Raw genomic sequence first — 19425 nt, forward strand, 5'->3', positions numbered from 1 at the left:
TTCAGGGAGAGGCCCGCCCAATGCTCTCTTCAGTTTACAAAGACCTGGGGTCCCCGGCGCCAAGATTCATCCACTTCAGAATGAGCCGGCCTGATTTACCGACCATGTTCCCACGTGAGTTGGCTATCGGAACACTCTGGCAGGCCCTCGCCCGCTGTTCTCAGCCTCGGCGCGAGATATGGTCGCCTCTGCCCCTCCGGCCGGATGGGTCTGGCTGTAACGAACCATTCCAAACAGCTTCGTGATTCTACCCTCATCTAATTCATCGACACGTAAGGAGACGTCCGTCTGTCTGTATGCATGCGCTGGACACTTCAAAGCCACGCCTGAGATTCCAGGTCGAGCGGCCAGTCGGAGCGTAAACCCGTGGTTACCATCATGCCCGGATTCAACATCGGACATTGTCTCTATCAAGAATAAACTCAACCCAGAACTAACCCTACATCAGCAGCTCAACACCCTATTCTTTGCTTCTTGCTGACGTTTTGCATGAATATTGAATACTCTGCTGCCATGAGCACTTTGACTTTGGCAATACTCGACAGGCTCTAGACACTAACTGTAGTTCTGCTTCACGCCTCCCTCGCCAGAACAGGATTTTCGTGTTTGACCTTGGAAAAGATCTCGGAAATCTCGGGTTCTCCGTCACACCAAATACTAGAATCTTGAAGAAAGAACCTCATTCTGTCCTCTGATAGGCACGCCGTTAACATCCGGTCACGGTCCTTTTGCATGTCCGTCGATCATAGTACTTGTAGAATGCTGGGAGCCCCTGTAGCATCCCCAGCAGCAGTGAGGAAAACAGTATAGTGGCACTCATATACCCCATATGTGACTCGATCTGATAACATGTCATGGCAACACCCCTCAAATCCGGCACTGGAGACCCCATGAGCTTGCACTCGTTCAGACTAGTAGCCGCCGAAACTCGGTGCCAAGTGTAGACTAGCAGAGACGGCCCAACATAATGCCGAAGATTGATTCGATTTCGCCTAATATCCCGTGGTTCATGTATGTATAGATGTGACCAGAGGTCACCAAACCTACACTTAGACAAGGCTATCGTAACTATACATCAAATATAGCTTAGCCTAGTGATGGCTGGAGACAGTGCTGCTTGCGAGATCCACAGCAGATCCGGCGCGTTAGGTAAACTTTGTTATTAGCCATGAGTCTAACGATGTTGTCGTTATCCTGGTAACAAACCTCCGGACGTATTATAGGGGCAGTGCTGGACAGCCGACATGCTTCATAGGAAGACAGGCCGCCACCGATACATGCAACAACTACCTACATTGTACAAATTTGGACATGAGGTCTTTATTACACTCTTGGCCTCAATTGCTGATACTTGAACATGCAGGTTGGCGTACCTTACAGCGGAGGTCAGACAGCACTAGGCTTGAAGAACTTGGCAGTCGACGTAGAGGCGGTGGCGACGTCCAGCAAGAGCAGAAGCTTTGCTGAAAGAAGACGTCGTATTGCCATAAAGCGGCGAGTGGTAAACCATTCCGTGATCCGCCCTTGATACGACTGTTGATCAACTTGAGACGTGGTAGAGCGCTTGCCACCTGACGTCCGGGGTAAAGAAACACTCCCTCCCAATCCACCTCCATTGAAGCTCCCGCCCTCTTCGCTAAAGCTGAGCAATAAGACGACTTACTGGTAGCCCTATGAGACTAGCAAACTAGGTTGTACCTTGATGATTGCGGTCGTTTCTAAAGAGTTCCCGTCAAAGTTCTCACAGCCTCCACACCGGCAACAAGAGCGTCGATCAAGAGACAGATGCGACTCAGGCAACCCTGCTAGCGTATATAGGTATCTCGGGAAGATGCGAGAGAGAGTTTTCGGCAGGAAGAGGCTTTTAACAATTGGCAATATTCAGCAAGGGTGACTGACGGTGGAGGACTTGATCAGTTTTGCTGGGGCAAAGAGCTCGTGGCAGGCGAATCCAAGTACAGCGCTCATTCGTTGGCCACAATATACCTTGCCGGAATATACATAGGTAGCTAGACTTTAGTATAGCCATCTTACGATGGCCAAAAGGAGCGTAATATCTCACCGGTTCCTGGCCTGATATCGAGATGGCATGCTTGATGCCAGCAGTGTCGATGGCCCCCGCAACCCACAACTATCACTGAATGAGGCTTTGTTTGTATGTACTCATGATTTCAGGAGACTGCGGAAACGCAGTCCTTCGATGAAACGTGACTAGTTCTCATAGTGGGACTGTCTTAGTCAAGCAACATGACCTGCTCATATACCAGGAACATCGGGAGACGTCCCGGACGCTTCATTGCATAGAACATGCAAGGCAGAGCGCACATAACCAACACCATCATCTTGATGACCACATACGACCATAGGTAGTGGAAAATACGGGATCCCGTCCGCTCTCCCATAGTCAAGCCACTAACCGGCGGATTAGTAGTTGGGTCGGTGACGACCAGCGAATCCCCGCTGTTGTATGTTCTTTTTTGGCTGGATGCATGTCTCTCATTCATTGTCTTGGGCGTCTTGCTCCAGAGAGCAAGCATCGCCTTTTGCTCACGGCTGGGGCGAACACGTGGTTGATAGTTGTGGTTAGGGTCGAATGAGAATCGCGATGCGGAAACCGAAACCTGTCGTCATTCAGAAGATGGCGTCAGGAGACCCTACCACGTTGAGCTACTCCACGATGCTTTCAAAGTCGCTTGGTGCGATGGTTTCTATTGTAAATCCTTCTATCCAGCCATTAATCGTGACATTACTCCGTTTCCATCTTTCCCATGAGATACCTCCAAGGGCCGATATTCTTTACAGGCGGAGGACCTGACAGCGGCTGTCGATACCGTCGAAGATACAAGTGTTGTCGATGGGCACATATTGCTTGGTGATAATCTTGATCATCTCTTGAGCAACCATGCCGCCGGTAAGGGCTGATATGTTATGAAGCTCGCCACCGGCCGCGCGCTCAACCTCTTGGGCAGTCTTCTTGTATCGTTCGTTTTCTGTGGCTTTTGGTGCGGCCTTGCCGACGAAATCCATAATATCATCTGCAGAAGCAGTCTTGGTATTTGATGTTGCCAACAGGGCGAGGTACAGTGGGACCAGAGATAGAGGCATCTCGGGCCCAGCAAAGGCTGATATCTCGTCGTTTGCTAGCTCCTGCTCTGTACGCTATATGTTATTATAAGTCCTTCTGACCAGGAAGAGCTGCACTTACCGACAAGCTTATCGAGACTGATAGACTTGTCTCCAGAGGCATTAATGAGCTTGATAAAAGAAGCATTCTTGCAGAAGAGCTCGACCTGCTCGGGATCCACGTCCTGACCGCCAGGAAGACTTCGAGCGGTTTCCAGAACTTGACCAACGTCCTGGCGAGCCCGTTCTTTGTAGATGTTCTGTAGTTTGATGTACACGTTGGATTGAGCCTTCATGTCAGGCAGTCCTCCAGGGACAGGTAAACGGCCATGTTGGTCATAGAATCGTTTCACAGCCTCTGTGATGACCCAGAAGCTTGATGTGGTCTCCTCCTGGCAAAGGTTAGCGATGAAGTTGACAATAATTGCACTTATTCTTACAGGATCTTGGTGCACATGGTCAAAGACTTGTTGAAGAGAACTAGGAAGGGAGGGCTTTACTACATGTTTCATCACAGCAGCTATAGCCTCTTCAAAATTCTCTTCACCTCCCTCAGGGTTGTCTGTCCTCATGGCCTCCGAGACAGTTTTGCGGAATGCGGTCTTGTCGACGTAGCTTGTAGGGTAAGCGCCGCCGTGGGCCTGTTTCCATTGTTCTAGATAATGAAAGAGAATGACGACCATAGGTAAATGACCATGCTCATGACTATCGAGGTTATCGATGTTTTCAGTCATGCTCTGGGAAAACTCAAGGAGTTCGGGCCAAGGGGCTAGAAGTCGCAGATCTGTAGTAGCGGTCTCGTCGGGATGGGTGTCAACGATAGGAAATGTGCCTGGTAATGTGGTCTTGAAGTAGGAGTAGTATCCAACAGAATGAACTGCAATTGTAGGAATTTTATGTTGATGAGAATAACCCCGAATTAGCTGAACCTGATCTTGAGGCAAAGGAAGAGCATATAGGATCATGGTGAATGTTGGTGAGCTACTGAGAAAGTGATCTAGGTGGAAAGATTCATCCTGAGATATGTCAGTGGGATTGGCCGTTACGGCCGGGCAGATTGAGCGATATACCTGGGGTTTAGGATACCATTCACCCTGTACTTCAGGGTTAAGTTCCAAGAGAAAGTCGGTGCAAGCTTCAGCTCTGGACTTGCCCAGCCAGCTATCATCTACAAAGAAATTGACACCCAAATCTTGATGAGTTACAACATTCTGGTCGGCAATAGTGAACCGGCCAATACCAGGTAGAACAAGATTCTTGAGAGTCTCAACGCCAACGGTACCAGCACCGGAGTTGACGAGGAGAATATTAGCCGACTCGAGAGCAGCCTGACCCGAGGCAGCCCAAAGTCGGAGTTGGCGGTCATATTTTCGCTCCTTCTCTGATGGACCCTGAAGTACCGGAGGGGTCTGGACCATGACATCGGCCATATTGAGGTCCGATGCTGATGAACGAGTACGTACTTGTGCTTGTACGTGACTGTGACTGTCCAGGTAATGATGCGATGTCGCACCGCGTAGCTTGCTCTGTAAGAAGTCAAACAGCGAGCAGACGGACTTCGGATGAACGAGTGTTGCGAGACCCCCGATAAGATGTGAGAGACTGCTAGTAGTAGTAGTATAGATGATATTGATGAAGCTCTCGAGTGGAGTGGGTGAAGATGGTGTTGAATAATCGTTGCCTGTTGCTGAGCAGTGGCCTTGTAATGGACCAGCCATTTCCGACCACTCACAGCTCGACGTGGGTCGAAACTGCGCTACGTCACAACTGGGAGTAGCCGCTCAAGTGGAGTAAGGTAGCTGGGTGGTTGGAGCTCGTGATTGGGTTATCTTTGTCAGAGCTCTTGCTTTGTGATGACTTTTGGAGGAATTGGATAGATGTTAAGCACGAGAAAGAAATAAGACGGAAGGGTAGAGCTGGTGATTTAAATGAAACCATTTTGGTTTTCTAGGTTGTATTAGCTTGAGGACAAAATCGAAAGTATATTGCAGTTTTTCGCCGATTGAGGATACAGTTCAGGACACAAAAGTAAACGCGCCGGGCCAGCCATTCTTTGCCTACAATTGACGTTAATAAGTTTTTCTTGTGCTGCTCTGGGATGTTGGTCACCAAAATACTTATTAGGCTGAGGGAAGAGAACAAAAGATATAATTGGTTCATGTTTGCCAAGTCTACTATGTATACTATGTATACTGCCTTTACATTTACCTATCTAAACCTTTCCTTTTTGTATCGTCCCACTCGTTCCGATATGACTGACCCAGGCTCTATGCAAGCACCCAAGGTAGTTATGAGGTAATGCAGAATCCTTCAGCAAAGAGATGGAGTGATTGCAAAGCCCAGGGCACTACTCCGTAGGATGAGACGCTTACCTTTTGAATGGGCCTTTTGAGCTTTGAAAGTGAAACAGAATTCCGTGCTTAAATTCACCGTCCGCTCCCAGCACTATAGACTACGGGGACTTGATTCGCTGGTAAAAACTCCGCGATCGACAGTTGTAGTCAAACAAACATTTACTTCTGTGCACGACCGGACTTTTAGAGTCTAGCAAACAGCTTTGTCGATACACTAGAGAGCCGCACGTAAGGTAGCTTACCCAGGAGGTATCTAGCGGTTTGCTCATTTCTCTTCAAGCTTCAGGATTGGCTTCCATTCTTCGAATTGATTTCCCATTTACGCCTAGCGCTCGCCTTCAAGATGTTCAATGGGGATCTGCGAATCATTCTACGAGACCATCATAATAAGCGAATGCGAGAGTGGACCCTCCATCGCTCCACTTCAACGTTCTCAAGCCTCAAGCTGACTGCTTCACTCAGATAGCTCGGACTCGCAGCCGGAAAGTCATGTTGGTCCCCAATTCTCATTTTAATGATTCCCATAGCATGTCTCGCAAGTCTTTGGCCGGGGTCATTCATTATATGCGAGGGACGCACCATCGTCAGCGGAATGCCTACATCCAGATCTCCAGGACCACTCACTTGCAGCTGTCATCCTGATCATATAAGGGACGGAAACTCCTGATCACCTCGTTTTAGTAGAATCAAAATATCAAGACTGGTCGAGACAAACGAAGCATCAAAACAAAGACCTGTTCATTACTCGTATTTGCTGCTTATTGTTTGGTGATCAAGAGTCCCCACGCGCCAGTGATTCAGACAAACCTGCTCGCAGTGCAACATTTCCTTCAGATTTTGGGGCTTCCATCAGGATCAGAACTACCCAACCCCTACACCAAACTAACTGCCATCCCTCATTTCGCCGTTTCTTGTAATCTTCTTGGAGTATACCACAGGAATCTTGTCGCCTTTCTCATCCCCTTTCACCTACCCATCATGAATGCAAGAGTAAATGATATGGATACGCGCACCCAGGATGGTGGCAAACCAGAAACCACCTCTGGCTCCCAAACAGATCACTCAATTCCCGCTTCAGACTCCGACGACACTGAAGTCCCTCTAATCCCACCTGCTCGTTTCTGGGGCCTTTGTGTTGGGTATGTCCCATCATCTCTTGTGGTAACCCGCTGCTAACACATACTCCAAGAGTCCTTCTAGGCCTGTTCCTGTCTATGATAGACACCTCTATCGTTGCAACAAGTTTACACAGTATCGGAGTCGACTTTGAGGTCCTCGAGGACGTCAATTGGGTTGCTCTTGCATACACTCTTGCATATCTCGGATGCGCCATCGTCTTCGCTCGTATATCCGATATTGTTGGACGTCGGGATGCCTTTATCGCAGCCTATATTATCTTCTTCATATTTTCCCTTGCCTGTGGTTTTGCACAAAGTATTAACCAACTCGTCGCCTTTCGTGCTCTACAGGGCATCGGAGGTTCAGGTATGCTCTACTGAACCGTCGTGTTCGCTAGATCGTTAACACAGTCAGGACTATATTCTCTCACGATGATCATGCTGCCTGAAATCAGCCCAGATAGAATGAAGCAGCACATAGCGGCTCTGGTGGGCTTGGTAATTACCATGTCAGGTGTCCTTGGCCCTGTTCTGGGTGGTATTTTGACACACTATGCCTCGTGGAGGTGGGTATTTTGGATCAAGTATTGCTCCCCCTTCAGATATGTGCCTTGTCATGTGGCTAACAACTTGCAGTGGCCCTGTTGGTTTTGTCTCTCTAGTCATATTTGTCTTGACTTGGCCCAAACCGGAATACCTACCATCACAAGAACGACGTGCTTGGAAAGAACTTGATTTTCTTGGATCCATCCTTGTTATTGCTGCAGCAGTTTTGGTCGTTTTCTCGTTTCAGAATGCTGGCACAGGAAGATCTAACGATGGGTGGAAAGCTTCCATTTTCATTGCACCCCTGATCTGTGGCCTGCTTGCATGCGGTCTACTCATTGCTTGGCAAATCTTCATTCAGCATCGATGGCACGATCGGTTTGCTCCCGCATTCCCAATCAACATCTTTCGCAACAGGATCTACTCTACTGCCGTTGCCAACACCCTCCTCAACGGCTTTCCTTACTTGTTGCTAATCTATGCCATCCCCCTACGCTTCCAAGTTGTTAGTGGCAAGTCTGCTCTCATCTCGGGAGTCATGTTGCTTCCCATGTTGGGGACAGCCGCCATTGGCAGTCTTTTAGCAGGCAAGATTAACGCCACCAAGAACTACACTTTTGAGTCATTGGCACTTGGCTCAAGTGTAATGACAATCGGCTGCGGATTGCTCACGTCGCTGTCACATGAGCCCAATGATGCAAAACTTCTTGGTTACATGACATTTTGTGGTCTTGGCTTTGGCTTAACAGTCGCGTCTTCGACAATGCTATCAACGGTAGAGGTACCCATTAGGGACTACGGTATGTATCAAGGCTTGGGTCGTGAAAGAAGCCTGTTGCTAACAATAAATCATTAGCTCCCGCACAGGGTATTCTCTCTCAAGTTCGGCTCTTGGGTGGTAGCTTGGGCATTGCAGCATCATCGGCCTTGCTGAACGAGAAGAGCTCAAAGTATCTTTCGGGTGTTCTTACGGCCTATGAGCAAGCAACAATTGGTGGCTCTAACACACATCTCACTAGTGCACAGTGGTCAGCTGTCCGCTATACCTACGCTGATGCATTTCAGGTAGAGATGAAGATAGCGACAGTAGTTGCAGCTTGCTCAGTCATATCCGCATTTGGTGCCTTTCGAAAAGGGCGTCTTTTGATAGCCGAGCAAAGGAAAATCATTGTTAGAGAAGAGGAAGACCGCCGACGTGCACAAACGGCACAGGTTGTATAGATTAGCCTCGACTCTTATCTTTACGCAGGATATCACACCACACACAGGGACGCACCTCGCCGTTACAGGCTGTTGACTCAAGTATCTCCCGGGTTATATTGTAAGTAGGTAAAGGTCTAGAACTTCTTCTTGTTAGGTCTTATTTTTCTCCTTGTCTCCCAACAAAGGGTCACTTTAGCCTGCTAAAGTGACACACCTAATCACCGCACTTAGAACCATGGGGAAGCATGAGCTGCACACCACTATAGCCGCCACCACAGGAAGAAGAGCTATACAATACATCATATTGAATCGAAGCATCTGAGTCGTTGGTCGTTATATTAACTATGTGCCACCATCCATACTACTACCTTCCTCCTTCGTTGTATCCCGATACATGTTTACCGCTGCTGTACTTGGTCTCCTCGGCTTCATATCATTGAGGGCCTCACTCTCCTCATCAATATCGTCATCGTCATCCCCCTTGCTGTCGTTATCCGACGCGTCTGGCGACTCTGCAAGACTGTGCTGCAGTGATGCCATGAAGTCACCTGCTGCCTCAAACTTGGTGATCCCCTCCTTATGAGGCAAAGTCGAGTACATCCTCTGGGCCTCGTCAAGACATCGCCTTGCCTGTATGTGCTTGGACTGCTGAAGCCATGCATCTGCACTGAGCACGCTCCAAGTTGCTGATTTTCGACGGCGCGAGCCCCAGTGCCAACTACCGACCCCCTCCTTCGAGCCATAGCAAATAGCGAGTCGTTCCTTTATCAGTGCATCACCCACGCTGCCCGAGATCTTAGACTCGAGAAGCCTGACGCCCCATCGGCCTGCATCATCAATATTGGTCCCACCTCGTAAACGCAGCAGCTCTAAACCCAGGAGCAAGCTTCGCAATGCTCCATAGGGGGCACAGCACCGGGTGTTGTAGGAGTAAAACGCAGCCTCCAACATTTGATCTATTGTCTCGGCACGGTTCTTCGATGACATCTGTTGTGGAAGAAGCAAAAGACTTAGCGCAGCCATCTCATTGGCAGCGGCGTGATGTTTCCAGGCCTTGGAATCGCTAAAATCTGACCTCAAAAGATCATATGTTGAATGCGCCAGTTTCCAATCCCTTAACATAAAGGCGTAGTCTGCCAGTTTTCTCATAATAGCTTCAGGGGCTTCTGATACATAAAATCCAGCAGCATTGTAGTTGTCTCTTGCGTTGCTTGTGCCTGTGGAATTCCTGGAGCTGCCGGTGAACGCCCACTTCCGGGATAAATTCATAAAGCGACCCGTGAGACCTCTTCGGCGAGAAGCAACTTGGTCATTCCACAACGATACATTTCGTTCCATGGTAGGGATGACAGACATGGTCACCATTTCACGCACAAACGTACGAATGGCAGTAGCATCAGATTCAAATATGTAGCGTGTTGGGTCCTCAAAATCCTCGTCGTCTTCGCTCCTCCGGATATCTTCCAGTTCCTCCTGCGCCGACATCCAGTCGCTGCGGGGAAGTGGAATACTGTCGTCGTCTGTCTCGGCACTCTGGCTGCTTCTCAATCGAAGAAGATGGCAATGGGGTCCCATATTTCGTTTCATCTGTTCAAACAGCCCCATAGATCTTGTTATGTCGTCCTTCTCTTCATCGTGGACTAGCACATAGTATCGAATAAATTCACTGTCTACCCAAGGTGGAAGTTTTCGGTTCCCCTCCTTTGTTTCTGTGTAGAGTTTCTTTAGCTCTTCAAGAGGATTCGGATTCCGTGAGCTAATGGCAACAACACATGCCACAGGGTGTGAAAAGGTTTCGTGGGGTGAAATAGGAAGGCCAGATAGCAACCTTCGCAAATAAAGAGCGTAATATGGTGAGGTCTCTTCTGAGCCCGTGTCTGGACCCGCGAACAAGCCATGCTGGGGCAGCGCTGCGAACGACTCCTCTGCATAGGACAAATGGCTGTTGACTACAGCTTCTGCGTCCAGTAGAAACTGCTTGTCCCTGGATGTGCTCGCTTGGCTGCCATTCTGACCTGGCGAGGATGCGGGATTCCTAAAACCCGAAACTGTGGGGTCGGGGTGTTCAATATTGTGACCGAATCTCGTAAACCTGATAGAGAATCCTTCTGCGGCTTTGCTCATTCCGTTGCTATCCCTGATCGCAATTTTGCCTGGCACGTCTTCACCAAAGGGTCGAAGTAGTTCCCAGAGACCGTTTCGAAAGCCCTTCTCGTCCATCAAAATATCTGTATCATGGGAAGAGTAAATCGAGACATGAGGTACGAATGCCCGGAGGATGAGATTCAAAGGTTCGGATCCATCGCCCCCGGTCTCAGGTAGTGGACGGCTTGGTCTGGCATCAAACACGGTATGGGACAGAACTCGAGAGGGCGATCCTCGGCCGGCTGGGGATATTGAGCGTGATCCAGGTGGAGAGAGAGTTGAGGCATACAAGGAAGCAGCCGACGGGTTGGAGCGACGAAAGGCCAAGTTGGTTTCCGATTGCGACAATGGTAGCGACTCTAATACAGGCGTGGAGTGTCGCGACTTTGTAAGCTTCATAGCAGACGCAGCGACGGGTAACGCCTGAAGCGGTTCCGTCGGCGGAGCTGCATTCTCGACAGATTGTGGCATGAAGGCGATGGCGAGCAGCGGCTTGCGGTGATGATGTCGGACAGGGTCGTAATCGTAGGGGTCCTATCCGGAGGATATAGGTATAATATAGGACCAGGCTTCGGAGGATTATGAGGCGTAAGAAGGTGAGGGTGAACGGCGAATAGTATAGGCCACAACTCGGCTCGGCATGATCCTGTCACTGAAGCAAATGGGACATTAGGTGAATATAGGTAGGAGGTTAACCAACGCCTTGGAACTTTGAGGAACTTTGATCTTAGATTAGCAACAAAGGTTGGGCGACCATGTGGAAACTCGGGATATGATGGCGGTACGTATCCTTACCTCATGGTGGAGGCGCCCAGACCGGGTCAGACAGGGACAGCGGATAGTTAACGGAACGTTAAGCACTGGGCTCCACTCCACTGTAATTGCTCTACCGAGGCGAGAGCCGCAACATGGGATAGCTGCATACTATCTAAAACAGCAACATTCAAGATTCCCAACTCAGAAGACAAGTCCTGTCGCTATACTTTCAACGCAGCCCCTATCGCATCAAAAACAAAATGCCTTCAGATTTAACAGCGTTTCTAGCTTCTAAGTACTTGGTTGCCGACCCAAAACCAGCGAAGAAACGGAAGCGCAAGCGCGGCGCCGACGCCAACAATGGCCTTCTTATTACAGACGATGACGATTCAGGCTGGGGCAACACCAATACGCAGCAGGATGACGAGGGAATAGATGCTCCAGTTACAGTATCGGGGCGATCTGCTGAGTTTCGAAAAGCCAAGAAGAGTAATTGGAAGTCAGTTGGAGGAGACGCGACATCAAAAGATGACTCGGCTGCGGCTGCAGACGCGATTCTAGCATCAGCGGCAGCGGAGCAAACCGCAGCTCGCAATGAAGACGAGGACATGCCTATTATTGAAGATGACGGGTCAGCTGCGAAGATGAGCGACGGAACACATGCAGGACTGCAAAGCGCAGCAACTGTTTCAGCGCAACTTAAACGGCGGCAAAAAGAAGAGCGCGAAGAGTTCGAACGACACCGCAAGTCAAAGGAGGAAGAAACAATATATCGAGACGCTACAGGCCGAAGAATCGACATATCAATGAAGCGCGCCGAAGCACGACGTGCCGCCACTGCGGCCGCTGTTGAAGCAGAGGAAAAGGAACGCCTGGCCAAAGATGCTCTCAAGGGCGACATACAGCTTGAGGAGGCTCGTAAGCGTCGAGAGAAGTTACAAGATGCCAAGCTTATGTCATTCGCGCGTACAGCCGATGACGAAGAAATGAACCAGGAATTGAAAGATCAGGAGCGCTGGAACGATCCCATGATGCAGTTCATGGCCGAGAAGAAGCAAACAGGCACAGGACAGAGCAAAAAGTCAAAACGTAAGCCAGTTTACGCTGGCGCAGCGCCGCCAAATCGGTACGCGATCAAACCAGGCTATCGCTGGGATGGTGTCGATCGCGGCAATGGCTTTGAAGCTGAGAGGTTCAAGGCACTTAACCGTAGAGAACGGAACAAGGGACTTGAATACTCTTGGCAAATGGATGAATGAAAGGATGGAGTTCGATGCAGATATTCTATTATATACCCATTTTAAGCACTAAACTAATTGACCTTATCCTCCGTAAGTAATGATCTGAATGTCAGGATGTATCCTGTTGTTGGATTCCGAAACTACGTCTGGTTCGGAGTCCGCTAACGAAGAAGTCGCAAGGCAAATAAAACTCCAGAGGAGAAAAAAAGACACGATATTGCCGCCCTGATTGGGTATCTATTCTTTTACGATCTTCGGCGAAGTCGCTTGTCAGGTCCATAGTCACAAAGCTTCTTGACAAGCTGAATCCACTCAGTCTTAGACATCTGGCCTGGTCTATCACCCAGGCGGTGGTTGAAGAGCTTGATCAACTCGTTAACGGTGATGCCTTCGGCGGGGATCTTGTCGAGAATTTCAGATGGTTCGACAGCTGAAGTTCCAGGTGAGCCAGGAGAAGCTGCTGCAATACAATATTAGTTATGACCTTTGTCTGCAATCAGTCCAAAGAAAGACTTACCACCCTGGGTTGGGTTGGGGCTGCCAGCCCTAGATGCCGAAGGAGTGCCCCGAGCACTGCTACTAACCAACTTCAACTTCTTCCTCTTGGGTGCAGCTCCATCTGACATCTCGCCAGCAGTTGCCTCTCCATCACTACCAGATCCAGCAGCCGTGGGTCGACGAGCGGCTCCGCCCTGTACAAGAGGAGTGCCCGACCTGCTTCCCGTGGCAGATGGGACATTCTTCTTAAGCTTTTTGCGGGAAGATTCGTTTCCACTGGACTCAGAGAGTGCTGGCGAGCCGGCTCGCTTGAGCGACTTGCTCTTCTTAGTGCCTTCGGGCTTCTTCCCGGAGGGAGTGATGGTACCCTTGGATCCGGAACCACTCTGGTTCTTGTCGTCCTTGTTGACGTCCTTCTTCTCGTCATCTTTCTTGTCTTCCTCTTCTTCCTCGTCGGAGGAGTTGTCATCAGACTTGAAATATCGGTTAGCATTATATTGACCCAAGTTGATAAAAAAAGACTTTACCGAGCTGCTCCATGGATTCTCTTCGGAATCGTCACTTTCGTAGATATCCTCTCGATCTCTCTTGATCAATGCCTTCTTGGTGGCTTTGCCGAGCTTCTGTCGTAGGATCTCTTCTCGGAGTTGTTCATCCAGTTCTTTGTCCACTTCTTGCTCGTCACCTTCTCCGAATAAGTTGGCACCGAGCTGTTCCCGACGAATGCGGTCCTTGGAGTCCTTTGTGTCTTCATCGTCATTCCTTTCGAACATTGGAGCCTCATCATCATCTTGAAATTCATCGCCCGACATATCAATCTCATCATGCTCCAGTTTCTCTGACCTCGAGGCAGCCTTGAACGTCGCACTTTCGGTCTTGACCATCGGGCCACTTCCATAGAACATTTTTCTTGTGGCCTCCAGGTCTTTTCGCCCAGCTTTCTTCTCTTCATCTCTCATGACCCAACGGCCCACATCCACCTTCTTACTCATGAAGGCCTCCACCTCATCAATGTCGTAAGTCTGAAAGGGCGGCTTAGACGTAAATTTGTACCACTTCTCTAGGGGGATCATGCGGAAAACAGACTCATCGATCATGAAAGCCACGTTAGATCCAGAGAGTGTGTCCACAAAGTTACCAACCCAAACATTTTTACCCTCTGCATCTTCGAGATGCCATGGAAGAGCTTCCTCATATCGCAGGTCGGACGCCTTCTTAGCAGTTTCAGTCTTTGGCGCCCGGTTGAACGTCGTCTTCTCCTCTTTTTGCTTCTTCGGTCGCTTGGGATTAGGATCTTTGGCCACAGGCGCAATCTTGGCCTGATCAATGGCGCGCTGAGCCTCCCGTTCAGCTTTCCTCTGCGCCTGTCTTTCCACCTCTTCCTCGTCAGCCTGAGGCGCTTCCGGTGCTTCGGTCTTGACAGCCCTCCCTGGAGGGGGTTGGCGCGCATCTCGTCGGTGCAATGTTACGGGTCGTGCGAAGTCGTCCTGGTCGGTTGGATCGATGGGTTTTCCTCCTGCTTTAGATTGAGTGAACTTCATCATGTGGTATCGAATGCCGTCGAGAAGATCCTTCTTCGTTGTCATAATGGGGATATCCTTGCACTCCGGTGGCGGTGGCTCTGACCAGCCACCATTTTGACGTCGAATCTCTTCAATGTTTGGCTTTGTTCCATTTAGCCTACCCGAAGCAGATTGCGCTGTCGGCCTGGGTGGTGGTCTTCGAGAAACGAGGGGGTTTGCCTTGGGATTTTTACGCAATGGCCGAAGGGGGTTTGGCTTCTGTTTCTTCGGGGCACCATTTGGATACCCAGGCGCGTTGGCGGGCGGATGGCCTGAGGGAGGCGGCGCACTCATGTTGATGAAGAGGTCGCGCAATCGCGAAAGAAATCCTGGAAATGCTTTGACGACAACAGGTCACAGCCTGTAGCCTAGCTCTGCGCAGAGCGCGAGGCAGACTGAATCAACACGCGTATCTGGAGGAGTTCGTATAATAAAAAGACGGGGAGATTGATGGTGTTTGTTTTATCAATACAGGAAGAGGCTGACTTAGCCAGGCGAGGACGCAAAGGAGCTTTTTATGCCCTGACAAAGATGATGCTGAATGCAGGGACAAAGGTCCTGAGCAAGATAGTGCACCTACCTTATGACGATGACAAAGGCTCTGGAGTAAGAAGCCACATGTGGCTGTGCGCTCCCCAGTTGCCAGTGTTTCTGAGTCTTGCGACCTTTAGCAAATTACTAGCATTAGGTACCTACTAAGGTAGCTACCTAGTATGTACCTACTATATAAAGACCACAGGTTGTGTCTCTTCGAGTTTTACACTTGAGTACCTTACCCCTGCCCAAACAAAGTATCCGACGAAAAATATTGTTAAGCGATGCTCTGGCCCTGAAGCAAAAAGGTCATACGTAGAATTCTCCTATAAGCTTACTATTTCTTGGTCGCGTGGGAGTGGCGTATAGTTGGTTTGAATCCTTTTATCTGACAGAATTTTATTTGATACACAGGGTCGATATGCGGATGCTAGTTAGGTTCGTATTATTTACGATAACTTGCCGAGCTATCAGAAGTACCTAGGTGTTGATTTTCGTACGATAGATAGGTAGGTACCTAGGTAGGTTGCTTTTACACACGAACCTACTAGTTGTTTGCACAGTGAGTAATCCTAAACACGACACTGTAGTACCTTGACGAACAGTGAACTCATAACTGCATTTTGTGGAGATCACCAGCTCCAACCAAGTTCAGCACATTTCAACATCACACCTGTACGACTTCATTGCCGCAGTCACGGACCCCTAACGAACAATTATGCACCCAGTCCATTGTTCCCTCTAGTCTCCCACTTCCTCCGTTCTTTGTTCATCTCTTCACTCCATGTTGGTAGGACGGGGCCAAAACCTCTACACATCTTTGCCTGCCAGAACCCCTCCCTTCACCCAGTTGAAAGAAAGCGCAGAACTGAATTGAGGTTATTGCATGCATCGAGTCTACCGCACGCCAGGTTTTATGCGCTTTATCACGCAAGAAAGTGTTCTTTACAGAAGCGAATGTCGGGAGAGTGTTCGCTGAGCGAAATGCAACTATTCACACCCTAGTCCACATTCTTACAATAAAGAGTCCTATCACGAGGAGCCCAACGGCAAGGCCAACTCCGTTGCTCTATCGCATAGTGTTTGTTTCGAGTCGCATATGGTTCCTCATCGGCGTGAGCCTCAAGTGGAGGCCCCTGGTGACTCCCAAGCAGGTCTTGAAAATCACTTGCGCAATCTGATCATCTCCAATGGCCCACCATTACACGATTCTGTGCCCAGGGCTTCTCTACAACCTGCTCCTATATCTCAGAGCGGCTCAGCCAACAGGAATAACTCTGTTGAAACGTCCGACGGTACCCCCCATCAGTCCAGACCTGCACGGAAGCGGCTAAACCAGGCACAAAGACGCCAAATGAGCTCTCAACTATCCATATCTATTGATCCTCGGGCCCAGCAACCTCCCCCAGATAGCGCTTACCAAAGTCCTACATCTCAATACTCCCGTCCCTCTCAGTCTTGTCAACGTTATATGCATACTGACTCTCAGCCATGGGGAGCTCCCAGCGAAAATCGTCAAAGTGGCTCATTTTCCCATCGCCACTGGAATGGCCCTCAGCAATCTAGGTATCGAGGCTATGATAATCCTCCTCCTTCCTCCCGTGGCCGCCCTAACTCTATGCCAATCCAATCCAATCGTGGTTCTGGTTACTTGTACAACGCCAGACACGCAGTTCAGTTTCATCCAGAGGAAATTGCAGCTCAGGATGCTCTGCTTGATCAACTCTGTTTTCAAGTCGTTTCCAATTCTGAAATCGAAAGATCGGAAATAGCAGAAAAGGAGGAATTCCGTTGCAGAATTGAAACCATTAGTCGAGAGGTCATTGCCAACTACGAGAAAGAGGAAATGCCAGAAACAGACTTTCAACCCCTCACAGTTCAGCTGAAATGCTTTGGTAGTTTGTCTTCAGGCTTCGCAACCAAGGCTTCGGACATGGATCTTGGTCTTCTTTCACCAATGTCTGCCTCTCAGCCTGATGCTCCCGGATCTCCTATACCGCGCCTCCTAGAGAAGGCTTTCTTGGAAGCTGGTCTAGGGGCGAGGCTTCTGACCCGAACTAGAGTCCCCATCATCAAGCTATGCCAGTCCCCGCCGGAAAAGCTTCGGCAAGGACTTCTTGAGGAGAGATTTCGATGGGAGAATGGCCTTGATGAAGCCCATGAAGCTCAGGAAGATGATGAAACCGATCCACAAGCAGCAAACAGTGAGCATGACAGTCAGCAAGGCCACCTTGCAGGGTTTCAAAACAGTACCACAACTGTCGTTGAGCCCGTATCACTGGATCCCATCCAAGACGGCACGAAAGCAATTGAACTTAAGCAAAATCTCAAAAGCTCTCTCTCCTCGTACTATGGCTTAGCCAAGCGAGTTCTTCGTAGAGCCGGTGGCCGTGATGCTACCATCTCTAATTATCGCGTACTCTCCGATGATGATTGGATTATATTGAACAGAGTGAGCGAGGCCTTCATCAGCGGTCTTGCAGATACTCGTCTTCGTGATCGCCTGTCCACGTACCCGTCCCTCTCCTTTATGCAAGATGCAGAGAGTTCCACCAAACGATCTTTGCTTGGGGTATACACCCAGGTCGAAGGCGAACATATTCGGCAGCGCTGGGAGGAGAGTGGTGTCGAAGAGCGTAACCCCGCTTCTCAATTGTTGACTAGGCAGGCCATGAAGGTGTGGGAGGATGCTCAATACAGAGAAAACTTTGGGACCGATCCCATCTTTTTCACTAAGGAACTTCAACTGGCCCTTGACAAGCTTAAACGGGCCCCTTCCGTGCAATTCGTCGTTTTGGAACAGGGTCAACATGAGGCGCCTGCGTCATACTATACGAGGGCCCTCTACATTTTTAACGGACTAAAGCCAGCTAATGAACAAGCTATCGCAAAGTGGACGAGTATGCTTGTTACTCAATATGTCAGCGGTGTCCATCAGGAGGAGAATCGAAAAACGTTACAGACTTGCATAACCACATGTTCTGAGTCCCTATCGCTTAGAGGAGTCGGGCTCTTGCACAAATGCATCCATTTAGCGTGGGAATTTGAACGAGCATTAGATAAGGGTTCGTACAATGAGTCCGTCGTACAGGATGTTAAAGACTATATCGCGCTACTGCGGTCACCTTTACAACAAGATGATCCCCTGAGGCTTGGCGACGGGCTCTTCATTCCCCTCATACCAACAACGGTAGACCTTGTGGCAAGGATCCGACAACTTCCAGACCCTCACAAAATGGCTCCGAACCAGCCACGCGATCGATACAGAGATCATTTAGAATTTCCCAAGGCAGGCGCAGGTGTGCAATGTGACATCAACTTCTCCGCCCATTTGGCTCTTCATAATACGGCTCTCCTACGATGTTACTCTCACACCGATCCGCGCGTCCGGCCCATGGTCTTGTTCGTCAAGCATTGGGCGAAGACTCGTGGGATCAACTCTGGATATCGTGGAACCCTTAGCAGCTATGGCTACGTTTTGATGGTCCTTCATTATCTAGTCAACGTCGCTGAGCCCTTTGTTAGTCCAAATCTCCAGCAGCTCGCTCCTCCTCTACCCTCAGGGCTCTCGCCTATCGAATACGAGGATATGGTTATGTGCCGTGGCCACAACGTTCATTTTTGGCGTAACGAAGAGGAAATCCTGGAGCTGGCACGTGCAAACCAGCTAAATGGTAACAAAGATACCATTGGTCACCTCTTGCGTGGCTTCTTCGAGTATTATGCCCATAGTAGTATGCTCAGCACTTCCACGGGCAGGGGATTTGACTGGGGAAGAGATGTGCTCAGTTTGCGGACGCCAGGTGGTTTGCAGACAAAGCAAGACAAGGGTTGGACTGGCGCCAAAACAGTCATCGAGGCTCAAAATGTTGGGCCTCATCCGCCGCCCCAGCCCGACCAAGCGTCTTCCACAGCAGTACATCCTAGTGAAATTACTGTGAAGGATACGGGAACACAGCCCAAGCAGGGCACGCAAGGCAGCGTCACAGGCAAGAATGGAGAATTCAAGGAAGTCCGTCACCGCTATCTCTTTGCTATCGAGGACCCCTTCGAGCTGGATCACAACGTTGCTCGAACTGTAACACACAATGGTATTGTGTCAATTCGCGACGAGTTCCGTCGGGCTTGGAAGATTATCAAGTCGGCTGGCAATGGCAGCCCTCAGGAAAGCTTACTCCGGGATGTGACCGATGTAGAGGAAGAAGGCAGTCCTTTATCTCGCCTCCTGGATGAGATTCATGGAGCGGGTCGATCCCGAAGCACTTGATTGTCTAATTATGATGTTGAGACGATGTACGAGGTTGGGGACGGGTGAGGGTCAGGATCGGTGCTGGCGCAACAAGAT

At 49.6% G+C, this 19425-nt stretch overlaps 6 protein-coding genes and 1 non-coding gene; 4 read left to right on the forward strand and 3 right to left on the reverse strand.

Annotated features, from left to right (window-relative positions):
* The first annotated feature begins 2356 nt into the window (after positions 1-2356).
* FFUJ_scaffold11.rrna4 lies at positions 2357-2472 on the forward strand. The gene has a single exon (XR_002792847.1). It is a non-coding gene; the product is annotated as a ribosomal RNA (ribosomal RNA).
* Positions 2473-2796: 324 nt separating this feature from the next.
* FFUJ_09724 (related to auxin-resistance protein) lies at positions 2797-4553 on the reverse strand (the record flags this gene model as incomplete). XM_023568342.1 has 3 exons in its annotated part: positions 2797-3152; positions 3206-4139; positions 4194-4553. 3 exons carry the CDS (start codon positions 4551-4553, stop codon positions 2797-2799), a joined length of 1650 nt encoding a protein of 549 aa, XP_023435554.1.
* A 1902-nt stretch (positions 4554-6455) lies between these two features.
* FFUJ_09723 (related to multidrug transporter) lies at positions 6456-8362 on the forward strand (the record flags this gene model as incomplete). XM_023568343.1 has 5 exons in its annotated part: positions 6456-6616; positions 6667-6962; positions 7011-7161; positions 7232-7941; positions 7998-8362. 5 exons carry the CDS (start codon positions 6456-6458, stop codon positions 8360-8362), a joined length of 1683 nt encoding a protein of 560 aa, XP_023435555.1.
* A 324-nt stretch (positions 8363-8686) lies between these two features.
* Positions 8687-10960, reverse strand: FFUJ_09722 (related to GSG1-sporulation specific protein; the record flags this gene model as incomplete). Its single annotated transcript, XM_023568344.1, has 1 exon — positions 8687-10960. The coding sequence occupies one exon, from the start codon at positions 10958-10960 to the stop codon at positions 8687-8689; it is 2274 nt and encodes a 757-aa protein (XP_023435556.1).
* A 545-nt stretch (positions 10961-11505) lies between these two features.
* On the forward strand, positions 11506-12504 carry FFUJ_09721 (related to Pre-mRNA-splicing factor CWC26; the record flags this gene model as incomplete). The annotated part of the gene is made up of 1 exon (XM_023568345.1): positions 11506-12504. The coding sequence occupies one exon, from the start codon at positions 11506-11508 to the stop codon at positions 12502-12504; it is 999 nt and encodes a 332-aa protein (XP_023435557.1).
* A 227-nt stretch (positions 12505-12731) lies between these two features.
* FFUJ_09720 (related to transcription initiation factor TFIIF large subunit) lies at positions 12732-14840 on the reverse strand (the record flags this gene model as incomplete). XM_023568346.1 has 3 exons in its annotated part: positions 12732-12946; positions 13004-13457; positions 13512-14840. The coding sequence occupies 3 exons, from the start codon at positions 14838-14840 to the stop codon at positions 12732-12734; spliced, it is 1998 nt and encodes a 665-aa protein (XP_023435558.1).
* A 1339-nt stretch (positions 14841-16179) lies between these two features.
* On the forward strand, positions 16180-19347 carry FFUJ_09719 (related to caffeine-induced death protein 1 Cid1; the record flags this gene model as incomplete). Its single annotated transcript, XM_023568347.1, has 1 exon — positions 16180-19347. The coding sequence occupies one exon, from the start codon at positions 16180-16182 to the stop codon at positions 19345-19347; it is 3168 nt and encodes a 1055-aa protein (XP_023435559.1).
* Positions 19348-19425: the final 78 nt, after the last annotated feature.

This window comes from Fusarium fujikuroi, chromosome FFUJ_chr09, assembly GCF_900079805.1.
Source record: "Fusarium fujikuroi IMI 58289 draft genome, chromosome FFUJ_chr09".
Taxonomy (NCBI): Eukaryota; Fungi; Ascomycota; class Sordariomycetes; order Hypocreales; family Nectriaceae; genus Fusarium; species Fusarium fujikuroi.